The following is a 21,053-nucleotide window of genomic DNA, read 5'->3' on the forward strand; positions in this document are numbered from 1 at the left end:
GAACAGCGATCTAAATCTTTAATTTGGTTATTTGAAAATATTGAATGCATTTCAACGAAGAGAAACATTTAAAGTCAGGTGATAGAATCATTTGAAATTTAATTGACTTAAAAACGAAAACAGAACGAATTTCATATCATGATGCTGTGATTGGATATGAGGATTAAAAATAGTTGAAAAGGAAATTTGTCAACTGATTATCAGCATACTTTTGAGAAAACTATTTTGAACATTTAATTTAATGATTGCGAAGACTGTTTGATAGTTTGCTTTTTTCAATGGAAGTGTACAGTTAGCTCAATATAAACTCAAGCATCCCATAATAGCTTTGAGAAAAGCTCTTTTTTCATAGAGATATCAATTTAAAGTGGTGGTAACGACTTGGAAATGAATGCAGCAGCGTCTCGTAATTCCTGAAAAAAATTATAACAATTAGTACACATCATAAATTAGATTAGGTCATCTTAAAAGATATGGATGTTTAAAGAAATACCTCATTACAAGACGAATGGCCCATTCCTCTATAAACTTTAAACTCGAAAGTTTTGAGAAAACCTTTCAAAATATCAGCAGTCATGTTTCCCCACATTTTTGGAACCAAAGGATCAGCTTCACCGTGACATTGTAGTACTGGAACTTCCTTATTGCCTTGAACGAAAGCATCAGGATAATCTTTATGTAAAGGTAGCCAACAACTGAAAGCTAGGATACCAGCTAAGGGTTTAGAATACCGAAGTCCAGTGTGCAAAGAGAGAGCACCACCCTGTGAAAAACCACCGAGCAAAATTCTTTCCGCAGGTATATTGTGTTTGCTCATTTCCTCCTCAATAATTTTAATGATTGATTGTGATGCTTTTGCTATGCCTTCTGCATCTTCGGGTCCATTGTGTGTGAGGGTCATAAGATCAAACCATGATGGCATGATCATACCAGCGTTCAGGGTGACAGGTTGAGCAGGAGCAGTGGGACAAATCAATTTACAATAAGAAGGTTTAATAGCCGCAAAAGTTTCAGCCCATCCATGACCAGTATCACCAAGTCCATGGAGGAAAATAATCTATAAATGAGATGAGAAAGAGATTGAAACATTAAACTTGTAGTAATCCATCACACTGCAAATTCATTCAGTAGATGTAAAAATTCTTGCCATTAAAAATAATTGACTTACCGTTGCCGTATGATTACCGTCTTTAGCGTCAATAACAACGTTATTTGATCCAGGTGCCATTTCAAATAAATGTAAAGATGCCTTGTTTATTATCCTAGGAATCCCTTTGATTGCCCTTTTTGCGGATAAAAGGGCTATCCGAGTTGATTTTAAGATAGGAATACTGAGAGAGGGTGTTATAGAAAATAATGGAAAAATGGTTTAATCTAAATATTAATGAAAGGTTCTAAAGGTGTAACTGAATGCAACAATTGATATAAAGATAATTGTCTGGAAACTAAGCTTCACAAAATAAATTGATTGAGAGATAACTCAGAAAGCAAGAAAAATCAGATGACTAGAAATTAAACAGAAACAGATGTATCGATTGTAGCTTAAACAGAGAAAGCAGCTTGACTACTGATATCAATGTAATATTTTCTAGCTAGTCAAAAATTACTCAGCTAATAAACCATTTTCAAGCAGCTTAGTCAGCTAAAAAATAAAAAGATAAGTTTTTTTAATGTCACTTTTAAATTCAAAGTTTTAATTCATCTTAAAGGTTAAAATAGTCTCATTGTGGTAATTTGTAATTTACAGGGTTGCTGAATGATCTTTTCATTCAGAGTTATCATCAAGTTGTTTACATGTGCTATTCAATGTTTTTGTTTTCTTAAAAAGTGTATCACGACAACGTTTGTCGAGAAACTTAATCCTCTGAAGTGCAACAAGTCGGGTTTTGCATTATGTTTTTGTCTAATGATTTTTCATCAGTTCATCTAGCAGTATCAATATTCAGCAACGAAAATACATGACTATGAAATTACATGTATGATACATTTAACTGTCAACAAATATTGAAATGTAAGTTAATCGTCAATACGCCGGTTTACTTTTGCTATTAAAATTATTTGTGAAACCAAATTCGCATAACACTATAAAAGATAATCAAATAAATTTTCCTCCAATAAATATATTTTATTTAATTACATTTCCATTTTTTGATTTGTAGATGAGCAATTGGTGGGAAACAACAAGCATTTCAAACTGTGTTGAAGTTAAAAAATCGTAAATTCTGCGATGAAAACCCGTTATTTTAAAGATGCGCTGGTTCAATTTTAATGAGCTGGTTGAATATAAGCAAAAAAACTTCGATTTCGACTCAATTATCTTGAAAATGACTCAATTTCAAGCCATTCTCCAGCTCAATTTGAACACTTTCAACCATTTCACGAACGCGGCCTAGAAAATCAAGAATTGTGTCCTTCTCAGTTCTTTTAAATCACACTTTATCATACGATAACTCGCCTTCATCTCTGTTACCCATTTGATCGTCGATATACGCATCGGTATAAGTAAAATTTGATTTAAACGTGATTCAGTTTTCATGCTTCTAGGAGAGATTGGAGCAAATGATTGGCGATCTGTTTAAAGATGATCTACTGGAAGAAATCATTAGATCGTAAGCTTCCTTTAAATTGCTTAAAATTATATTTCTTGGAGTAAATTTACTAACTGAGTCTTTTCTTTCAGAGCTTGTTCAGCATTCTCAGAAATCAATTGGCTAACTTTGTACTGAAGATTTTTGATTCTCATATCAGCATATTGATTTGAGTCTTGAGTTTTCCCATTCCCATTGTCACCATCATCAAGGCACGGTTGCTGAGGTAGTAAGAATTATTAAGAGCCAAACAACGCGGAATTGGCGTCAATTTTCAACCGATAATTTTGGACTTGTTGATACATCAAACGAGACACTGTAGTTTATGCTCTTACAAGTGTGGCTTCCTATTTCAGACGAACGGTATTGTCTACATTTGGTGCTTGAATTTGTTTGTATGAATCAACATGATATTTATCAATATTATTGCTTAGTTCATCAACAAAAATATCTTTGAAGATAAATTTTTAAACTAGATAACGATTTGTGAATAGATTCATAATAAAAGAAAAATGCAAAATTATTAATATGAGTATCAAGTTATTTGCGTTTAATGTTTGACAGCTTGATCCATCATTCAAAAGATTCAAATGATCAGTCTATGAATTGTATCATAATTTACATGAATTTTTGTAATGGTAGGAATTTGGCGCAATAAATACAAATGTAACTTTAAATTTTTGCAATATAATACAAGGAAGAATTGCTTTTTATTAAATTAAAAACAGATTGTGATACAAGGAGATCAGTAGAAACAGAGAAAAAGAACCATAAGAAATGGTGAAGAGAGAAAAAGCAAGAGGCGAAATGAATAAAAGGTAACAGACGAAAAAAGAAAACGAAAAAAGATGCAAAGCTAAAGTTCTTTGCAGGTTGTTACAATGATAACAGAAAAATTTTTGTTAACATTAACAGAAAATTCATAAACATGTTCACAGGTCAGTATGTAATAATAATATAATGATGATGACGATGATGATGGTGATGATGATGAAGGATCGATGACAACTGTGCGATGGGAATACGATGCCCTCTAATGAGTGTTTTTTAACTTATGGAATCATTTGTTAATTTTGTTTTCATCTATTTTAACTTGGCTTGATATCAACATCACCAGTTGAACGGACTTCTTCAAGTATGTTCTCTATTTCTTTAAAAATTTGTACTCTAAGATCCCTGTTAATTTTGTTTCTTCTCAACAGTTTATCTAAATTGGAGAAAAGATGCTTTTCCTGAACTTTGTTACTTTCAGGCTCGTCATCTAAAACAAAGAAAAAGAAAATCATAATTAGCTGATTTGTTCATAAGAGTAACAAAACTTAAATCAAGGTAAAATACTGTAATACATGAAATACACTTGTTGAGAGTTGAGACTAGAGACTGAGAAAAATACAAACGTTGCTTTGATAGACAATTTTTCTGTCTACTCATTCAATATTAATCCATGATTTTGATTCATCTAGAGCTTTGGGAAATTATTCGAGAAAAAAATCGTTACATAATTAGACAATTTTCAGATTGCCTGACGATTCGCAGTTTTAGTTTAAAAATGTTACTTTCTTGCTTTTTCCTTTACTTGTATTTCAAGTTGTATTTCATTGTATAGTTTTTTTATCTTGATTGACTTATTGATTATCAAAATTACCTTCATTACTTCGACTTTTGTGTTCAACAGTAACTCTTGGTATAGATTGTTGTTGTTGAGGATGATTTTGTTGATTAGTGGAGATAGAAACGGTTGGCTGAGGTAGTTGTAGTGATGCCAGCCCTGAAACTGGTGGTTGAGTCACGTAAGGATGATGATACCAGTAGTTGAACACAGACGGATCGGGGGTCCAGTTGGTGGAAACGGGAAAATATGAATAAGGATGAGGTGATAATAAATCGAGGGGAGATTGTTTCATTGTTGGCATTTCTTCGGTTTTAATCTTCTTAAGCGGTTCCGGTAACTGGCCTCTATTTAAGTTGTTTGTCTGTATCAAGGAAAAAATAATAACAATTTAGTCAACATTGAATTAAGAAAAAGTAATTAACTTGAAATAGTGAAGCAGTAGAAGAATAATTCAAATGCATGAGTGACAACTCGACATTCTTCAATCAAAATTCATTAAAAGAAATTTAAAATATTCCTAGAATAAAAACAAGCTTCATTGAAGACTTGATGTGCGCCTTCAAAGGGAAACAACAATCAACTTCAAGTTCACATAAACTTGATACCTTGTTGTAAAAGTTAAATCAATGACCGATGATCGATGACCTTACAAATGATGTAACTACTTTTTTTCATACTATAGTGAAAACATTTACAAAATTTACGCAATTCAAATTCATGTAAAATTAATTTACTTTTTTGCCGACTTTTAAATGGCAATTTAGTGTTGAAAATTGAGTTTTACATATTAAAAAAATTTAAACCAATTTACTACTCAGCTGAAAGGAAGGGCAACTAAACTTGAATTTCATACTTTTTAATGGTTTTAAGCGCACATTAGTAACAAATGTTAAAGTGATATTTAATTTACATGCACGAGGTGAAGGATAAATATATTAATCTAACAAATCTATGACAAACTGTTCCCTAATTTTACCCAAATCAGGTGCAAAGAACCCGAAAAACATGGAGATTTAGATATTGGCTAATACAGACAATGAATATGAATGTTATTCTGATATTACCTTGTGATTATCAAATACGAATAACTTAATCAAGATAAATAATGTAAATTAGCTGATAATGTTGAGCAACAAGTCTGGGTCAAGTTGGTTAAGATTTGGATACAAGTCGCTATTTCAAAATTGATTGATTGTTTGAGTCAGTTTGTTGGCTAATGATGCAATTTTTAGCATTTAAACCAATCTGTTTCCTCTATTACACCCAATTAGATAATAATTTAAGGATAATTTAAAGGTAGTTTAAAGGTAAAACTTCCTGTCAATAAACCTGAAATTCTTGGTATTAACATCTCTGGTCTGACAATATTTCACGGTTACACTCTTGATAATTCAATGGATGGTGATGAAAACTAACAGCTGTGAAACGATGAAGTAACCAGAATAATAATAATCACAGTTACTGGTTAACTAATACAGACTTTTTTTCATGCATCTTTCCCCATCAACACCTATCCTTATAAAATATGATGAGTTAAGCTAAACTAATATTAGAAATACTAATTATGATTGCATATATTGTCACATAAGCAATATTTCAAGATAGACTGGCTGGAAACAGATTTACAAGTGTATTAAAATGGACGATAAATATCAGTCAATTAAAGCTAAATTTGTCTGATAGACTCTTTTAGCCTGTTCAATCGATCTGGAACAGATAGAAATAGAAAGCTCAATTCAACAATCAGACAATGTTTGTTATTTTTAAGTCTTCGGCCTTCTCATTGTGTTGAAAACAAGAATCAATTGAATGAAGGAGGAAGAGTTAGACAGAAAGAATGCCAACATGTTAAGGCGTATTGAATGATTGAGCAAGAAAGGTGTATTAAAACAGGTAAAAAGCAAATAACGGGATCAAACAATGACCTTGAAATTGAGATAAAATTTTAAAATGAAAATAGTTTCAGCAAAATTTTGCTTTCAAAGTTATCCTTGCAACCGAAATGTTTTTTGGTTGTTTTGTAAAAAGCAAGATACAAATCATGTAAGAGTGTCTGAAAATTATTTTCATCATCAATTATGATAATTGAATCACTATTTAATATCTAAATAGCCTAATTTCACACATTATTGTTGAAATAAATCCATGGATTTAGATTTTTATCAATCACTTGATAATACTTTTCAATTATTCATTTGAAAACAGCTAAAAATATGGTTTCTGCTTTTAAACTGAATTATGGATTGCTTTGAATGGAAACAAGATAATCTATTGAAATTCAGCTTAATTAATCTTCTCGATTTTTGTCATAATTTTAATTGAATGTGAAATTGATTCGCAATACTCTTTTAGCAAGCTTTACATGAAATATTTCATTGCAAATTGTATACAATTGAATTCAGTTGGCAGTTTGGTGAAAACGATGAGTTATTCACCTGATTGTAAAGAGTTAAAGCCAATTGATTTGTTGATTACAGATTTTTTTTTACTACATTTATGATGAACGATCAAAAATTTCTGCTTGTTCTAATCATGCTTTGAGTAAATGAAAACGAACCACTTGAAATTGTAATGTAAGATAACAAAAAAATTGTGAGTGAACAAACATCAAGTGAATTGGATTCATGTGAGTTTGGTGTTTCCAAATATTGATATTGGAAATAATTTTTTTACCAGGAAAACAAAATAAAAACGTCTTCAACTTTCAATAATAGCACAAGAATGACTTTCATACATGATTTGGATTTAACTATCGGCATTAAGAAATAAAACAATCTTGAGGGATAATAATCTACATTGGCAATGAATATTCAAGATTATCATGAGATTGTAAGTTAAGATTGAAATTTGATGATGAAGCCAAGAAAATGTTGGCCAGAATGAGTCTGATCAACTTTCTTCTCTCTCTCTTTCTGCTTCTTTCGAAATCAAAACACACTCTTGATCTTGATAATTAGACCAGTTTTTAGCTGCATGGCGCAACCAACAGCACAGTATGAAATTACTTTAGGATGATTGGCAGTACCACAGGAATCATTTTCATTTGGTAACCACTCAAATTCAGAGGGAAAGACTGTGTTGATGCTCACAGAGGGAGGAAAAATAACCTAAGAAGATACATATGGATGAAAGGAGACAGAAGAAGAGAAAGGATAGAAAGAGATAGAAAGAGGAGGGGAAGATGTTTTCCTTCCACTGCCAATAAAACAGAAAAGAGTGAAAAGTCGGGAAGAAAGAGAAGTGTTTTTACTGTTTGTTGGCAAGATGATTGTGATGATGAAGATGATGAATCCTTAGAAAATCATAAGTTTTTATAAAAAGAATATATTTGGAATTGAGAATTGAAAGGGCTTTTCAGCAAGAATAGGAAACAAGTCACATAACTTGTCTGGAGGAATAGAGATTAACATGAATGAAGGGAAGAAGAAGAAGAAGAAAGAGAGAAAGAAAGAGCAAAGGAAATTAGATGGGAAAAAGCATGATGATAGTGTTGAACATGAAAGATTCCAGGTAAGAAAGAAAGGAGGAGCTCGGTGAAGAGGAGAAGAAGATAGTGAGAAAAGAGAGGAATGTAAGGAAAAAAAAGGAGTAAGATGTCTAAGGAAGCAAGTTTTAAATTGGTGAGGATAATGCCTCACGGGTGTGTTTCAAGATTATGTATAAAAGACGCTCAGAATCACGGGATGATGTAACATGTTGAGATGAAAAAGAGGTTTCCAGAGATATGAGAGGCTAATGTTTGCTTGAAAATGTTCAGTGAGAGCAAGAGAAAGAGGAAGGAAGAAACTATTCTTATTTTTCTTTTTCTTCATTCTTTTTCTTCTTCTTCTTCTTCTCCTTTTAATCATCATCATCATCTTCTGCTTTTTTCTTCTGTTTTTCACCGAGGTAATTTTGAGAGAGAGACTGTGTTTTTATACTTTGTAAACAAAGTAATGAGGAAAAAAGCACATTGAAACAACAGTCATTTTGATTTATCACAGCATAAAAATGTAATCACTCTGGAAAAGAGTATTACAATATAAGTTCAAGTTTTGTTCATGAGATTTTGCCATTTTTTACCCAAACCTTTGGTTAAAAAAGGCAAGTAATCAAGTATAAGTAATGATGGTACACACAAAATCACCCACTTTCATGATTAAGTAGTAAAATGTACAATAAAGTACAGTCTCAATACCTAATTGAGAAATTTGAATAATAATAATATTAGAGAAACAAACATTAAACTTTCAGATAATAATAGTCAAGGATTTATCGATCAGTGGTACAATCAATACACATTGAAACATGATAAATTATAAATCAAATGGTATAAATTCAATTGCTTTTTTTCTGGAGTCGTCTTATTTTTTTGTAAAGCTTACATTCAATTTATTGAGTGAAAAAAGGTCTGAAAAATGTGAATCTCATTATAACATTGAACAAAAGGTTACAAAAGTAAAGAGAGAAAGAAATGGAAAGACAAAATGTTTTAAGCGTAAAAAAAGGAACCAAAAAGTAAAATTAAATAGACGATCTTTAACTACTTGTATTTGGATGTACACTTTTCCTCACACACACACAGTAAAAGCATTTAAAAGTCCAATAATGCTCATTACCTTAGGCCTAATTGTTGTGTGACTTTTGAGCCGTAAAGTAATTAGACTAAGTTTGATTAGGAAAGCAACACCATGAAAGAGCTATTATATCTTTCAACATGTTATAATGAGCGTTTGAAAACTGCACTAATAATACTACTAATAATAACAATAAACAACAAACATCAAAAAACCCTAATCTTTTCTCATGCTTTTTCCAGTATTCGTTTAATACGCAAAGCAAACTTTACCAGTCCATTGATAACAAGATTCATGATCAGAGCCGTACTTTTCACTGTGATTATGCAAATTGAAACGGATTGAGTGTGAGAGTGAGTGTAATATAGATTGAACAACTGTAATGTGTTGATTCATAAAGACCATTTCTAGCACAGAAAATGTGTTCAGAATTTTCATGATCGTAGGTAAAAAAAATTAATAGTCACATGGTTTGTTCGTGATGAGAGAGGAAGAGCGGAGAGAGAGAGAGAGAGAAGACAAAACAAAATAAACCTTCAAAAAGCCTTTTGTCAATCAATAAACTTGAGATAGACAGTAGATAACATTGAAAAAATGGTAATAACGATAATACGATATTAATATCAGTAATAATTTAATTACTAGTCTGTGTTGATTGTACCAATTCAAAGGAAACATTGACACTGTCTACTGTACAAGGTTTGATGAGTCAAACAATTATAATTATACTTATACCTATCATTATTAGAGTTATCAATGGTGAAAAAAAGAGATAGAGACAGAGACAGGGTAAGATTATTAGGGAACTGATTGTAAGACTCGTAAACTATTCAATTGTGAAAGGTTTGTTTGCAAATCATTTTGAAACATGCAAAATGAAAAATCTGACGTTTCGGCTTTTTTTCCTCATCATAATGGGAATAATTTTTAAACAATAAAATTCAAGACTTGATTGAGAAAAAAAAGAGAGAAATGAATTGAGACTGACTCAATGTTTCAAGTAAAATTGTAAACACACGTTATGTGTATATCAAGTCTCATTTTATCGAAAGATGAATTAGTTATAAATATGAATGCTGAATAACGGGATAACAATGACCTTGAAACATCTACAGGTTACAGCATAAAAATGTGAATAAGCTGCCTTTCTCATTGAAGTAATACATTTTTTTTTGTTTTCTGCTTGTACATTCATACCGTCATCAACTATTAGATAGTAAATCAAATGTACACGAGAATGAAAAATAGAGATAATGGAGTGAAAATGATAAAATAAACGAAAGCACGACTAACCTGTTTATCGTAATCATCTTTCTTTTCAGTCTGAATTTTGTTGGACTGTTCAAGTTTCCTTTTATTGGCAGCAGGTGAGTTGTTACATGATGATGTTAATCCAATGACAGTTGGATCAAAACGTGATTTGAATGAATCTAATTCCGCCTCAAGTTGTTCAACATCAGCTAATTGATATTCTTTAGATTCTTCATCTAGATGAATATAAGCTCTCCAATTGTACGAATCAAAACCCCAATGGCAGGTATGATTTTCCGAAGATGAATGGATGTGAGTAACAAATCGTTGAGGTGTTAACCACATTTTACATTCTGAACACTTAATACACCGCGAGGTAGGTTCGATATACAGATCAGTATAAACAGTGCCCGAACATGAGCCAAAACATTCATGGCAAATAGGAATACCTGCTCCAAGTTTCTCAATGTCAATGGATAAACCATCACATTTTAAATCTAAATCATCAAATTCAACACCAGAACCAGAAAATGTAGAGCCTAATATCATTTTAGTGCGATTGGCGTAAAATAGTAAAGCTGCACACAATCTTTCCGCGTCCGTTTTGGTGATAAGACCACAACTGGGAGCAGATGCAGGCAATATGCCGGTTACTTTGAGGACTTCTAACTGCTCAGGGGTGCATCTGGAGCAAAATATGTGTAACTCATCACAGACTGAGTTAATTTGTTGAAGACTGAAATCGGTTAAAACAGTATTCAATATTTGAGGTAGACATAATCGTTTCTCTCCGCCAACGATAAAACATGATATTACTTCATTCTCTAAAATGGTCTCTGATCTTTGGCAGCTATTCGGATCGGCTGGTATTATAATAGGTGGTGGTATCCTTAAATTTGGTGCAATCTGATTGGATCCGGTTGTTGAGGCTGGTAATGAAGATGTGGATGACAGTGAGCATGAGGATGACGATGATACTGGTAAATTTGATGATTTCGTGACTGGTGTTGGTGATTCACCAGATCCTCTGCTTGCTTTTTCTCTCCCACCAGTACTAATATTGATATTATTACTACTGTTGCTATTTCTTCCACCACCACCTTCCCCACTGCTAATTAAACTGGGGCCATTAGAGTGACTTAACCCATTTGTTGATCCTAAAGATGATGAACACGATAAATGTTGAGAGTTGACCGATGACACTTGTGATTCCGGTGAGGTATTGTGATTTTTGTTATTTGAACTATTATTGTTATTATGTTTATTAGTATTAGCATTATTATTACTACTATTACTATTAGTATTTATATTAGCAAGGTAATTATTATTACTTTTGCTAATATTATTATTATTTGTATTATTACTATTTGCTTTAATGTTATGACTTGAGGACGTCGAATATGGTGTAGCAACAATATTGTTACTAGTGTATTTATCCCCAGAAAATTTTAGCCCGTGGTCCCCATTAATCCATGTTGGATTGTAATAATTGGGCCCACTTAAGCTGTCAGGAGCACATTGTTGGTAGCTTTTAAGAACTTTTTTCAATCGAAGATTGGTTAAAGAATTTGGAGATAATTGATTTGGGCGCGATAATTCGGGATCCATAAGATCATCAAGGTGAGGTAGTTGGTGAGGTTGATGATGATGATGATGATGGTGGTGGTGATGGTGATGGAGGGATGATGATGATGGTTTACTTTTGTCGGTGAGTTGGGTGTTATATTTGTAGCAGGCTCCTTAAAGTTGATCGTGTTGACGGTTACTATTGTTCAGCCACTAACCTAATTTCATTTTTGTGAACCATGGATAGTGGTAAAAATGTTGCTGATGATGATAAAAGTGATGAAATTGATGTTAAAGATATTAAAATTGATAACAATAATAATGGGCCAAAAACTCTCATTCCGTTGACCTTCTTCAATGGAACGTATCACTTGGACAGGATTAAGAAAAAAGATTAAAAGAGAACATCATGATCCAAATTTGTGTTGATTTTTTGTCCAATGTGAAACGATACTGAGCAATATGTTGATATTCACATCTTTACAACTGTAAACGAAACAAGACAGAACCATCCAATAGGTTGAAAATATACATTAGAAAAGGATTACCTCTGAATGGCAAAAAAAAGATGATGAGCGAACAAAAATAAACATATAGTAGTGAGTAGAAAGAGAGAGAGATAGAAAAAAAAGAAAGAAAAGAAAGAAAGAGAGCTAGAGAAAGAGATAGAGAAGAAGGAGAGAGAAAAAGATGAAGACTATTAGAGATTTTGGAGTCTTTTTCACTTTCACAATAATTAAAAGATTCGTACTCAGGTAATCCGTAACACAGTTTAAATGGTGATATTGATGATCGGGCAGTTAGAGAAGGGAAAAAAAATAACAATCGATGTTTTGAATCAAGTTTGGCTTGCCAGAATGAAAAAACAGAATTGATAAAACAAGCAACAGAGTCTACTGAACAGACACCAGCAACTCAACAAAATTCAGACAGACAGATAGTAGAGTGGGGAAATAATTCAGGGGATAAAAGATAAGAAGAGAAGGAGAAGGTGATGATACGCCGAGGGAGCAAGAAAAAAAACGTAAATAAAGAAGACTTTGCTTGGCTTTGCTACACGACGAGACGAGAAAGAGACAGAAAGAAAGAAAGATACCAGACTTGTAAGCATATCGGGGGAAAAGAGGAGGGCACTATCGTAAACAGATAACTCGAGTCGATACTATCAAAATGATTCCCTATCAAGATCCCAAAAGCGGTAACCATAGAAACCTTATTTTGCGCCAGTGTTCATTTGAATTTTAACGTCTTTTCTTTCATTTTGGAACCCCGAAGCTTGTCAATGTTACTGTCAGTGAACGGATTCTTTTTTTCAGCAATTTGATAAAACCTTTTTAACTTTTAATTAAATCGTATTTCAGTTTTTTAATTTACTCCAAGCAATTCTTGTGAATTTTGGTGGTTCAAGTGTTATTGAATTAGTACACATCACTACACTGGTTTTGCAATTATCATTTTTTTATTGGGTATGTTAAGTTTGATTCTCTCTTTTTCACTCCTCATTCTTCTTACTTTATCATGACTTTCAAGTAATTGCTGAATTTTAGTCTTTCTTTCTGACTCTCTCTTTCTCAGTCTATGTGTCTTTATTTTCTTATCTAGACTTGATTGAACAAGTTTTTATTTTTTTCTTCTTTCTCTCTTCTTCTTGATAATCTTGATAATTTTCCTCATTTGTTGTTGGTTTTCAACAATTTCAAATATTTAGAAATAATGATTCATTTATGGTTCTTTATTTTATTTCATGAGATTTGATTTTGCAATTTTTCATTTTTTATACTTTGTTACTTTGTGTTTTTTAAAGCATTCCTAGTTTTATTAATCATGAAAAATCGGTTTATGTTTCCTTAAAGTAATTATCTCCACGGGATCTTTTATCATCTTCTCTTTTGATTTATCTTCTTAACCTGATGCATCTAGTTTTTTTACCTTTTTTATCTCCTAGACTTGATTGCACTTGATTACACTTGATTGAGAAGTACAAATGGCTGTTACAAGAAACCAAAGTAAAGGTGATTCTGGTTCAACTCCAATCATGAGTCCTTCACCAAGAATTGGCTATGACCGAAAGACAATTAGAAATCGTGTAGATCCAACAACTAATTTAACCTTTGGACAAATAGTTGCTCTTGGTTTACTCGTTTCCGTGATTCTACAAGTTTCTCTTGCCTACCTGGTCATGAACGACAAGATAAAACTACATGGTAGAGCTACAGCGCAATCATTGACCAACTTTGGAGCCCGGATTGAGTATATACTCCGTTACCAAAGTCTCCACGTATTTTGGTTACTCATCACTACAACTCTTGTTATCGCTCGGAGAATCGGCACTGGTGCTGTAAATCCCCTTGAAGGCTTTGAAAATATTATCCTTGCTGCTAAACAAGTACACACGAATTCAATGGAACAATTCTTGCTAGTTTTCGTCAATCAACTGATTCTAGCAACCAATTTGGCTCCAGATCTTTTCCTACGAGTTATTCCCCTCATAAACGTCCTTTTCTTCGTTGCTCGAATCCTTTTCTGGCTTGGTTACCCCAAATATCGAACTGCAGGCTTCACGGCAGGAATGACTCCCATCGCTATTGCCACTTTTTACAACGCTTACGCTTTCATTAACTACATATTTTGATCCATTATTCATTATCTTTAATTAATACTAATAATGATAACTTAATTAGTACTCTCCTAAATCAACTCTTAATATGATCCTTAATAGGGGGCTTCAACAATTACAATTACAAAATTTACTATCTGAATGTATTTGCATGTATTTTTTATATCAACCTACCAAATTCAAATTTGAATTGATTTTTTGATTAACAAAGTACTTTTTCCAACAATGACTGACTATTGTTATTCGAAGTATCAATTTTCTTTACTTTCTAATTAATTACAAGCATCAGTTGGTGCATCCTCAAATAGCTTGATTATTTAATTAAAGTGAAAACAATCTATTCAAATATGGAGACAAATCAACCCGGGACCTCTAATCAAGATTCCATTACTACTAGAAAAGATTCCAAGTTTGTGGCTCAATTATCGGGATGGGAGGAACTCTGTCAAGTGATTGAACAGGTACAAACAATCACTCCGGTCGAAGATCCCGAAGCCGAAAGGCTAGAAAGAATTTTGGAGCTCGTCAAATGTTATCTTAACTCCAACATTGGGGATATACAACCTCTTGAGACGGATAATATGGAGAAAAAATTACATAAAATCAAAAAGTCAATGAGTGCGGCTGTTACTAAATTGTTTAAATACACTACAGAAGCTGTTTCTGAACCCTCTTCAGATTAATTACTCATGATGTTACATTCTAGGTGATAATAACCTTGAGAAGAAATCATTCCATTGGAATTTGTTTGACCTTAATAAAAAGTATTTGATTTAAGATTCATTGAATAAGCTCATATTTGTGTCCAAATTCAAATTTTCGCGTCAAATTTAACCTTGCCTTAATAATTTTACAATGAAATCTCTATTAAATGGTGAAATCTTTTTATTACCTCTGAAAAATTTTGGACTATCGTGTTTAATATCATTTGCTATCACCTAATATAGATTTACAAATCTTTCAACAATTATGTTAACATAATTTTACATCAAAGGTACACTGAAATTATCGGCTGGAGAGAAACGCACTTTATCCTCAAATTTGTCAATCATCGTTGACCTTTTAATTGTCTCAAGGGCAAGGTGATCAGGTTGTTCAATTTTCCGTCTTTCGGCCAAGAATCCACGACATGTAGTTGAAATACTACCATAATCAGCACAACATTTTCTCATATTTTCCAAATAATCAAAACATCTTGCGTCACTTTCAGGATCTTTGGCATAGGCATCAAAACACCTAGACATTAGAGAAGAGACTCGAGCACATCCGTCCCGTGAATATCCCATTGCAGGTTCACCAGACATCATTAATCAAATAAATGAACAGAATATTAAAAGAAACTTTAAAGTGGGCCAAAATCGGGTTGGATAAGTAAAAACCACAAACCAAAACAACAGAAAGTCAATCTAAAAACCAGAAAAAATCTGGTTAAGGACTTTCGATTAATCGATAGTACTTTTCGATATATAACAGTCACAGTGTGACAAATCGTGTTTTTTCAGCTGTTTTTTGTGTTTTTAAGCGTTTTTTATTCCATTTCCATTTCATTTTTATTGATTTTTTTTTAAATTATTGAAATGACGGAGAATACCGATTCTACAACTATCACCGAACAGATGGATGGGAAAGATAAAAAGAAAATAAAGACTATTAATGACTTGAATGACGATTCATTGCTTATTATTTTCTCACTTTTGAGTGTTCGTGATAAAACGAGATGTGAACGCGTTTGTCAGCGTTGGAATGACCTAATCAAGCATTCTTGGGCTTCGAATAAATTATTGGCCTTCGTAAATTCTTTCAATGTATGGAGACAAGCAGGACATGAGGATCTTGATACATTGACTCTAACCAAAATTATCAGCAAATGTCCAAATTTGACGACGCTCAACTTTGAACAAACAGCTACCAACTTTGATGAAACAGTTCTTGATGTCATTGGCCAATTCTGTCCCAAACTTGAAAAATTGATCATGAAACATAAAAATCTTAGCGGATACAATATTGCGAACCTCGGCCGAGCTTGTCCAATGCTTAAGTCAATCGATTTCAGTAGATGTAACGATGTCAGTGAGACAAGTTTGTGTGAATTGTTACTCTTAAGACCCGATATGGAATCCATTTCTCTTAGTCGAGTAGATAACATCACAGGAAAATGTTTTTATCGATTGAATTCTCTTTCTTACTTAGATCTTTCAGGTTGTTCATCGGTAAGTTCTTACGCATTGATCTGATTTTACTAAAATTTCAAGTTTTCTAATAATAATTAATTTTTCTAGATTGTTACAGATGCTTTTTCTCTGCTTGGACAAAACTGCTCTCAGACTTTAAAAACATTGTTAGCACCTTCTTTGTCCAATGCAGGATTGAAAATTATTTGCACGACTTTTCTTAATTTAGAAGTATTCGAAGTTGAATCTTCAATTGAAGGTAAGTTGACAAGAATGAAAATCCAACTTATCGATTTTTTAGCTATTATTAATTTTCGCACAGTTGAATTGCGTGGAGCCAGACTTTTGGGTAACCTGAAGAAATTGCGCGTTTTACGATTCTACCCAGAACTTGAGGATCTCGATAATGGTGCTATGCTTTCAATCATGGAAAAATGTCTTGAATTAACAGAACTAAGCCTATGTGGAACTGAAAAATTGACTGACCTATCAATAGCCAATCTTCCCGAATATTTGCCAAACTTAACTAAATTAACTTTAGAAGGATCTCAGGTAAACTGAATTTACAGAAACCTGACACTAATTACCACTCGCTTAACTCGCCACAAAATTTTGTGCCTGCCAATGCCAAAATCACATTATTGGCAGGTTTCTGTATTTTATTATATTGTTACCAACTAATTAAAATCTATATCTTCAACAGATAAGTGACAAGTCTGCTCGAGCACTTGCTGATCTCAAAAAATTGACTGAACTAAAAATTAATGGAAGTTTGATCACTGATGAAGGTGCGATGCACCTTATCACACATTGCAGATCACTGGAGCATTTATCTGTTAATCAATGTCCTGGAGTCACTCTTGAGACAGTGCTCTACGCTTGGGATCTTGTCCATCAAGGACTGGCTTCAAAAGAATTAGTAATCGTATATAAGGGCACCAGAATCGTACCGAGCTTTTTTCCAACCCGAGAAAAGTGCGGCAAATATGACGAATCAGATGAAGAGGAAGAGTATTGTCATACAGCCGACAATGAAGAAAATCTAGATGATCTTCAAGATTATGAAGAGGATATTTATGATCACGATTATGAACCGTATGGAGATGACGAAGAGTATGATGAGAGAGAAGTTTATTACCTGAGCTAAAACACGAATTGAATACGGCTTACAGCGCCTATGGAGATTACTAATACTTACAATTGTTAATCGATAGTGATCTGGAATCGGAAGAAATCACTTAAATTTTTACTCAATCTTCCTAACATTGGCATTTTTTACCACTCTTTGAATAACTTACAACGATCTCTTTCAAAACTTAAAAGTTTATTTTCTTATCAAAATCAAATTTAAATATTTCAATAAATATCATCTCAAACATTAATTTGAATACTTTTCTAACGATAATTTTGATACTCTCGATACCCTTGAAGAATCTTGCAAGGTGAAACCTAAATTAATACAAATTGCAACTTACAATTTACCTTACCTGTTTAATTGATACTAATAGGGCTTAGAAATATTTCACCCTCAGCTTGATCTTGTAGTTTTGTTGTGATGAAAATGTATCTAAAATATTCTTTACGGTCAGAAATGGTTTTAGTCCCTTAATTATAGCAACTGAAACAGAAATTATTAGGCTCGAAGTGTGATCAGCGATCAGATTCCGATTTTCTATATTCAACCACTCTGAGGCTGGTTTTTCAATTTTTAACGCTAAAACTGAAGCATGGCCATACTGGTGGTCATCTTTAGTGCTCGTCCTAGTTTAAGATTTTAAGGTAAAGGGTTTAAAAGGGAAAATATTTCATCCGAAGGTCTAGTAATACATATTGAAATATTAATATTTGAAACGAAATCAATCTGGAAACGGAAATTTTTTGTCTTTATTTAGGTTAATGTTGAATCAACGTATTTAACTTTTTACAATAATAATCAACGATAGGTGATGATTAATAAAGAATGACAACTCATAACAATCAAGTGATTGACTTTTATTACTGAATTGCCAGTAAAGTATGAAATTGTTATCCAGTATTGGGTAAACCATCCTTGGGTTGCCTATCGAGCCAAACCGTGAATTGATCCTGAAAACCCAATTACAAAGCCAATAATTTTTTCGTAACAAATCAATTCATATTATTTCATGATTAAAGCTATAAATTTTGACAAAAGACGACACAATGATAAATTAATGAATAAGAGTTAACTGGTGACTATGAAAAATCGATTTCCTAACGAGATTAATTAACTTGATGATATAAAATTGAAAAATTAAAAAGGAAAGCTAACAGAGGTACAAGCAAAAGCAAAAGCAAGCCAAAACAAAACAAATCAAATAAAGTATCAAGTTCATTAGACAATTTAGTTCATCAAACCTTATCTTCTCGAGCTGAGTTTTTAAAGTTCTTAAGTCAAAGAGTCAACTTTTTCAAGTTGACCTGAAATATAAAATATTTTACTAAAAATTATGGTGAAAAGAGAGAGAGAAGAGGAACAGTTATCTATCATGAAATGAAAGTGTAAAAAATGAGACAAAGACCAACAAGAAGAGGAACACATTATTAATAGTTAACTAACCAAAAAAGGACCGCCACTTCCCAACCTTCTTGATCCACATTCATGGCAATATTTAGCCAATTGAGTTGAGTATTTGGTTCCACATTGATGACAAAAGCGAGGAAGGATCAATTCATTAGATTCAATTGACTCATGGTTAGAAGGTCGTGATGAGCCTGACTCAGAGCTTCCTGATGTACTGTTACGATTATCTTCACCATTGCTCAATACAAGACGATCAAATATTTTAAGTCTATCATTGTCACTAAAAGGGGCAACACCATTTCCACCTTTAATCTTAATTAAATCCTGTGACTCTAAGGACAACTGTCCGTCTCTCATCGGTGATAAACCTCTAGTTCGTACACCAGGAACTGTTTTAGGTACCATTGGACCGGTTATATTTTCAGGTTTACGTAAAATTTCAGCCGGGTTTTCAGTGTTAGCCAAAAATTTGGTTGTAATCGAATCAAGTGAAGATCTTACATGGTTGGGGAATTTTTCTTTGAACTTCATCACTGGAGTCTTAGGAACCTGTTTACTTAGTCCATCTTCAGATTTCCAGCGAGTTTTCACTCTACTTGGAGTATTATTGCTTATATTATTGATGCCATTACTTTTACCATTGTTAATACCATTTTGAGCATCTTTCCGAGAAGGGGATCGATATCTTTGTCCACCCACAGTCTTCTTGCGAACTCGAGGTGAAAACAATTTACTTGAATCGGCTGTTGAGGAAGATGAAGGAGATGATCCAACACCTTGTATCACGAGATTTGATTCCCCATCGAGATCATCTTTCTTATCACTTTCACCATCTGATTGGCTCTTTTTGGTTTGGTTTGAGTTGTTGATGTTTGTCAATCCTGGACGATACTTTGACCGAGCTTTCACTCTATTGGCTGTCTCTTTATTTGCCTTTGGTGATCTTATACTTCGAGCCTTCTGCTCTTTACACCAAGGTATATGACGGTCTGCCGCCGCTTTACTGAACCTACGGTTACAACATGGACACTCTACGTAACCTGGAGGCATCCGTTTTTTACCATCGTCCTCTAATGGCTCTGGTTCAACTTTAAGGCCTCTTGCTTCACGAATGGTTCGTATAAATTGTTCATGTTGCTCTCTCCAATTGGATTTTTTATTTTTGTCTGATTCACCATTAACATCTGAATTAATTTCTTCCATTTTTTTAGAGTTACTGGTTGGACCATTTCCTCGCCCTCCTTTCACTTTAAGTGGACTTGGTGGGACTGTAATGAGAAGATCACCTTTGTCATCAACAGGAGCTCGTTGCTTGGAAGAATCGAAAATCTTTCTTTTCTTCTGTTTTTGTTTTTCACATATCACAATATGTTTCGCCTGTAGAAGGAAATGAGAAAAATCAGATGAAGATAATCAGAACACTTTGAAACCAAAAACACTGTTCAGATTAACTCTTGAGTCAACAGTCGAGGCAAAATCAATTTGGATCGATTTTCATCTCAATAGCAAAATGTTAGCTTAGCTTTATAAATTTTGTTTAATGAATTAGCAAGTTAACTATTTGATACCTCGACTGACTCAAACTAGCTCAATTCAATTTAGAAATGATATAAAATTGATTTGATTGAAATTACTTACTAATCTTTCTTGAAGAAATTTCCTGGTACAAATTGGACAGGCAACTCGTTCACTTTGGTCTTCTTGACCAGAATTGTTGTCCACAGTATCTAGATAGAGATGGATTGTAATGAAGACATGAGCTGATTCGTTGCTTTAATAATAAAGTCGCCATTAACTGTTCGACTTTTTTTAATTGAGAAGTAATTGAAGGTTTAAGACGAAACCAAGTCAAAAATTTAATGATTGATGAAGCTTACCTGATAATTGCATCGAATTATTATTAGAGAATATAATAATAATAATAATAATTGAATATTTTAATCATATTTATGGTAACAAACAAAAAGAAATTTATATTTAACCAGACAAAAGGTTATTTCATCCATAATGATTCTGCTAATAAAGCATATCAACTATTTTCAGGTTTATTCAGTTCTATCTCCATGGAGAAGGTTAACATCTTAATCAAAACAAAAGGAAACAAAAGTCAATTCAATTTAATACACTCACCTCAATAGATTCAATACTTT

At 32.9% G+C, this 21,053-nt stretch overlaps 5 protein-coding genes across 14 annotated transcripts; 2 read left to right on the plus strand and 3 right to left on the minus strand.

Moving 5' to 3' along the window:
- Window positions 1-74: 74 nt before the first annotated feature.
- Apt1 (Acyl-protein thioesterase 1) lies at window positions 75-1,467 on the minus strand. The gene is made up of 3 exons (XM_015926868.3): window positions 1,169-1,467; window positions 494-1,057; window positions 75-413 (listed from the first exon to the last, which is right to left on the minus strand). The coding sequence occupies exons 1-3, from the start codon at window positions 1,226-1,228 to the stop codon at window positions 363-365; spliced, it is 675 nt and encodes a 224-aa protein (XP_015782354.1). The 5' UTR covers window positions 1,229-1,467; the 3' UTR covers window positions 75-362.
- A 1,792-nt stretch (window positions 1,468-3,259) lies between these two features.
- On the minus strand, window positions 3,260-12,643 carry Snoo (Sno oncogene). 4 transcript variants are annotated; one of them, XM_089268466.1, is made up of 4 exons: window positions 12,122-12,643; window positions 10,050-12,059; window positions 4,234-4,561; window positions 3,260-3,849 (listed from the first exon to the last, which is right to left on the minus strand). In XM_089268466.1, the coding sequence occupies exons 2-4, from the start codon at window positions 11,613-11,615 to the stop codon at window positions 3,677-3,679; spliced, it is 2,067 nt and encodes a 688-aa protein (XP_089124592.1). In that variant the 5' UTR covers window positions 11,616-12,059; window positions 12,122-12,643; the 3' UTR covers window positions 3,260-3,676. The 4 variants fall into 4 exon arrangements, with proteins under 4 accessions (XP_089124592.1, XP_015782317.1, XP_089124593.1 ...); XM_015926831.3 differs by having other exon boundaries at window positions 10,050-12,226; window positions 12,325-12,640; XM_089268467.1 differs by having other exon boundaries at window positions 10,050-12,123; window positions 12,325-12,634.
- A 198-nt stretch (window positions 12,644-12,841) lies between these two features.
- On the plus strand, window positions 12,842-14,416 carry LOC107360236 (uncharacterized). 4 transcript variants are annotated; one of them, XM_025160400.2, is made up of 2 exons: window positions 12,842-13,039; window positions 13,494-14,416. In XM_025160400.2, the coding sequence occupies exon 2, from the start codon at window positions 13,558-13,560 to the stop codon at window positions 14,203-14,205; it is 648 nt and encodes a 215-aa protein (XP_025016168.1). In that variant the 5' UTR covers window positions 12,842-13,039; window positions 13,494-13,557; the 3' UTR covers window positions 14,206-14,416. The 4 variants fall into 4 exon arrangements, with proteins under 4 accessions (XP_025016168.1, XP_015782356.1, XP_015782358.1 ...); XM_015926870.3 differs by having other exon boundaries at window positions 13,519-14,416; XM_015926872.3 differs by lacking the exon at window positions 12,842-13,039 and adding an exon at window positions 13,080-13,425 and having other exon boundaries at window positions 13,519-14,416.
- Window positions 14,417-15,665: 1,249 nt separating this feature from the next.
- Window positions 15,666-17,743, plus strand: LOC107360216 (F-box and leucine-rich repeat protein 13). Of its 2 annotated transcripts, none has more exons than XM_015926843.3 (4): window positions 15,666-16,400; window positions 16,470-16,620; window positions 16,663-16,913; window positions 17,065-17,743. In XM_015926843.3, the coding sequence occupies exons 1-4, from the start codon at window positions 15,768-15,770 to the stop codon at window positions 17,506-17,508; spliced, it is 1,479 nt and encodes a 492-aa protein (XP_015782329.1). In that variant the 5' UTR covers window positions 15,666-15,767; the 3' UTR covers window positions 17,509-17,743. The 2 variants fall into 2 exon arrangements, with proteins under 2 accessions (XP_015782329.1, XP_015782330.1); XM_015926844.3 differs by having other exon boundaries at window positions 16,684-16,913.
- A 480-nt stretch (window positions 17,744-18,223) lies between these two features.
- Window positions 18,224-20,921, minus strand: LOC107360214 (uncharacterized). Of its 3 annotated transcripts, none has more exons than XM_015926841.3 (4): window positions 20,781-20,921; window positions 20,542-20,630; window positions 18,940-20,280; window positions 18,224-18,446 (listed from the first exon to the last, which is right to left on the minus strand). In XM_015926841.3, the coding sequence occupies exons 1-4, from the start codon at window positions 20,791-20,793 to the stop codon at window positions 18,387-18,389; spliced, it is 1,503 nt and encodes a 500-aa protein (XP_015782327.1). In that variant the 5' UTR covers window positions 20,794-20,921; the 3' UTR covers window positions 18,224-18,386. The 3 variants fall into 3 exon arrangements, with proteins under 3 accessions (XP_015782327.1, XP_015782328.1, XP_089124595.1); XM_015926842.3 differs by having other exon boundaries at window positions 18,224-18,515; XM_089268469.1 differs by lacking the exon at window positions 18,224-18,446 and having other exon boundaries at window positions 18,803-20,280.
- Between the last annotated feature and the right edge of the window lie 132 nt (window positions 20,922-21,053).

The sequence above is a fragment of the Tetranychus urticae genome, chromosome 2 (assembly GCF_039701765.1).
Source record: "Tetranychus urticae isolate SD_2017Ah chromosome 2, NJAU_TeUrti_SD_1.0, whole genome shotgun sequence".
Lineage (NCBI taxonomy): Eukaryota > Metazoa > Arthropoda > Arachnida > Trombidiformes > Tetranychidae > Tetranychus > Tetranychus urticae.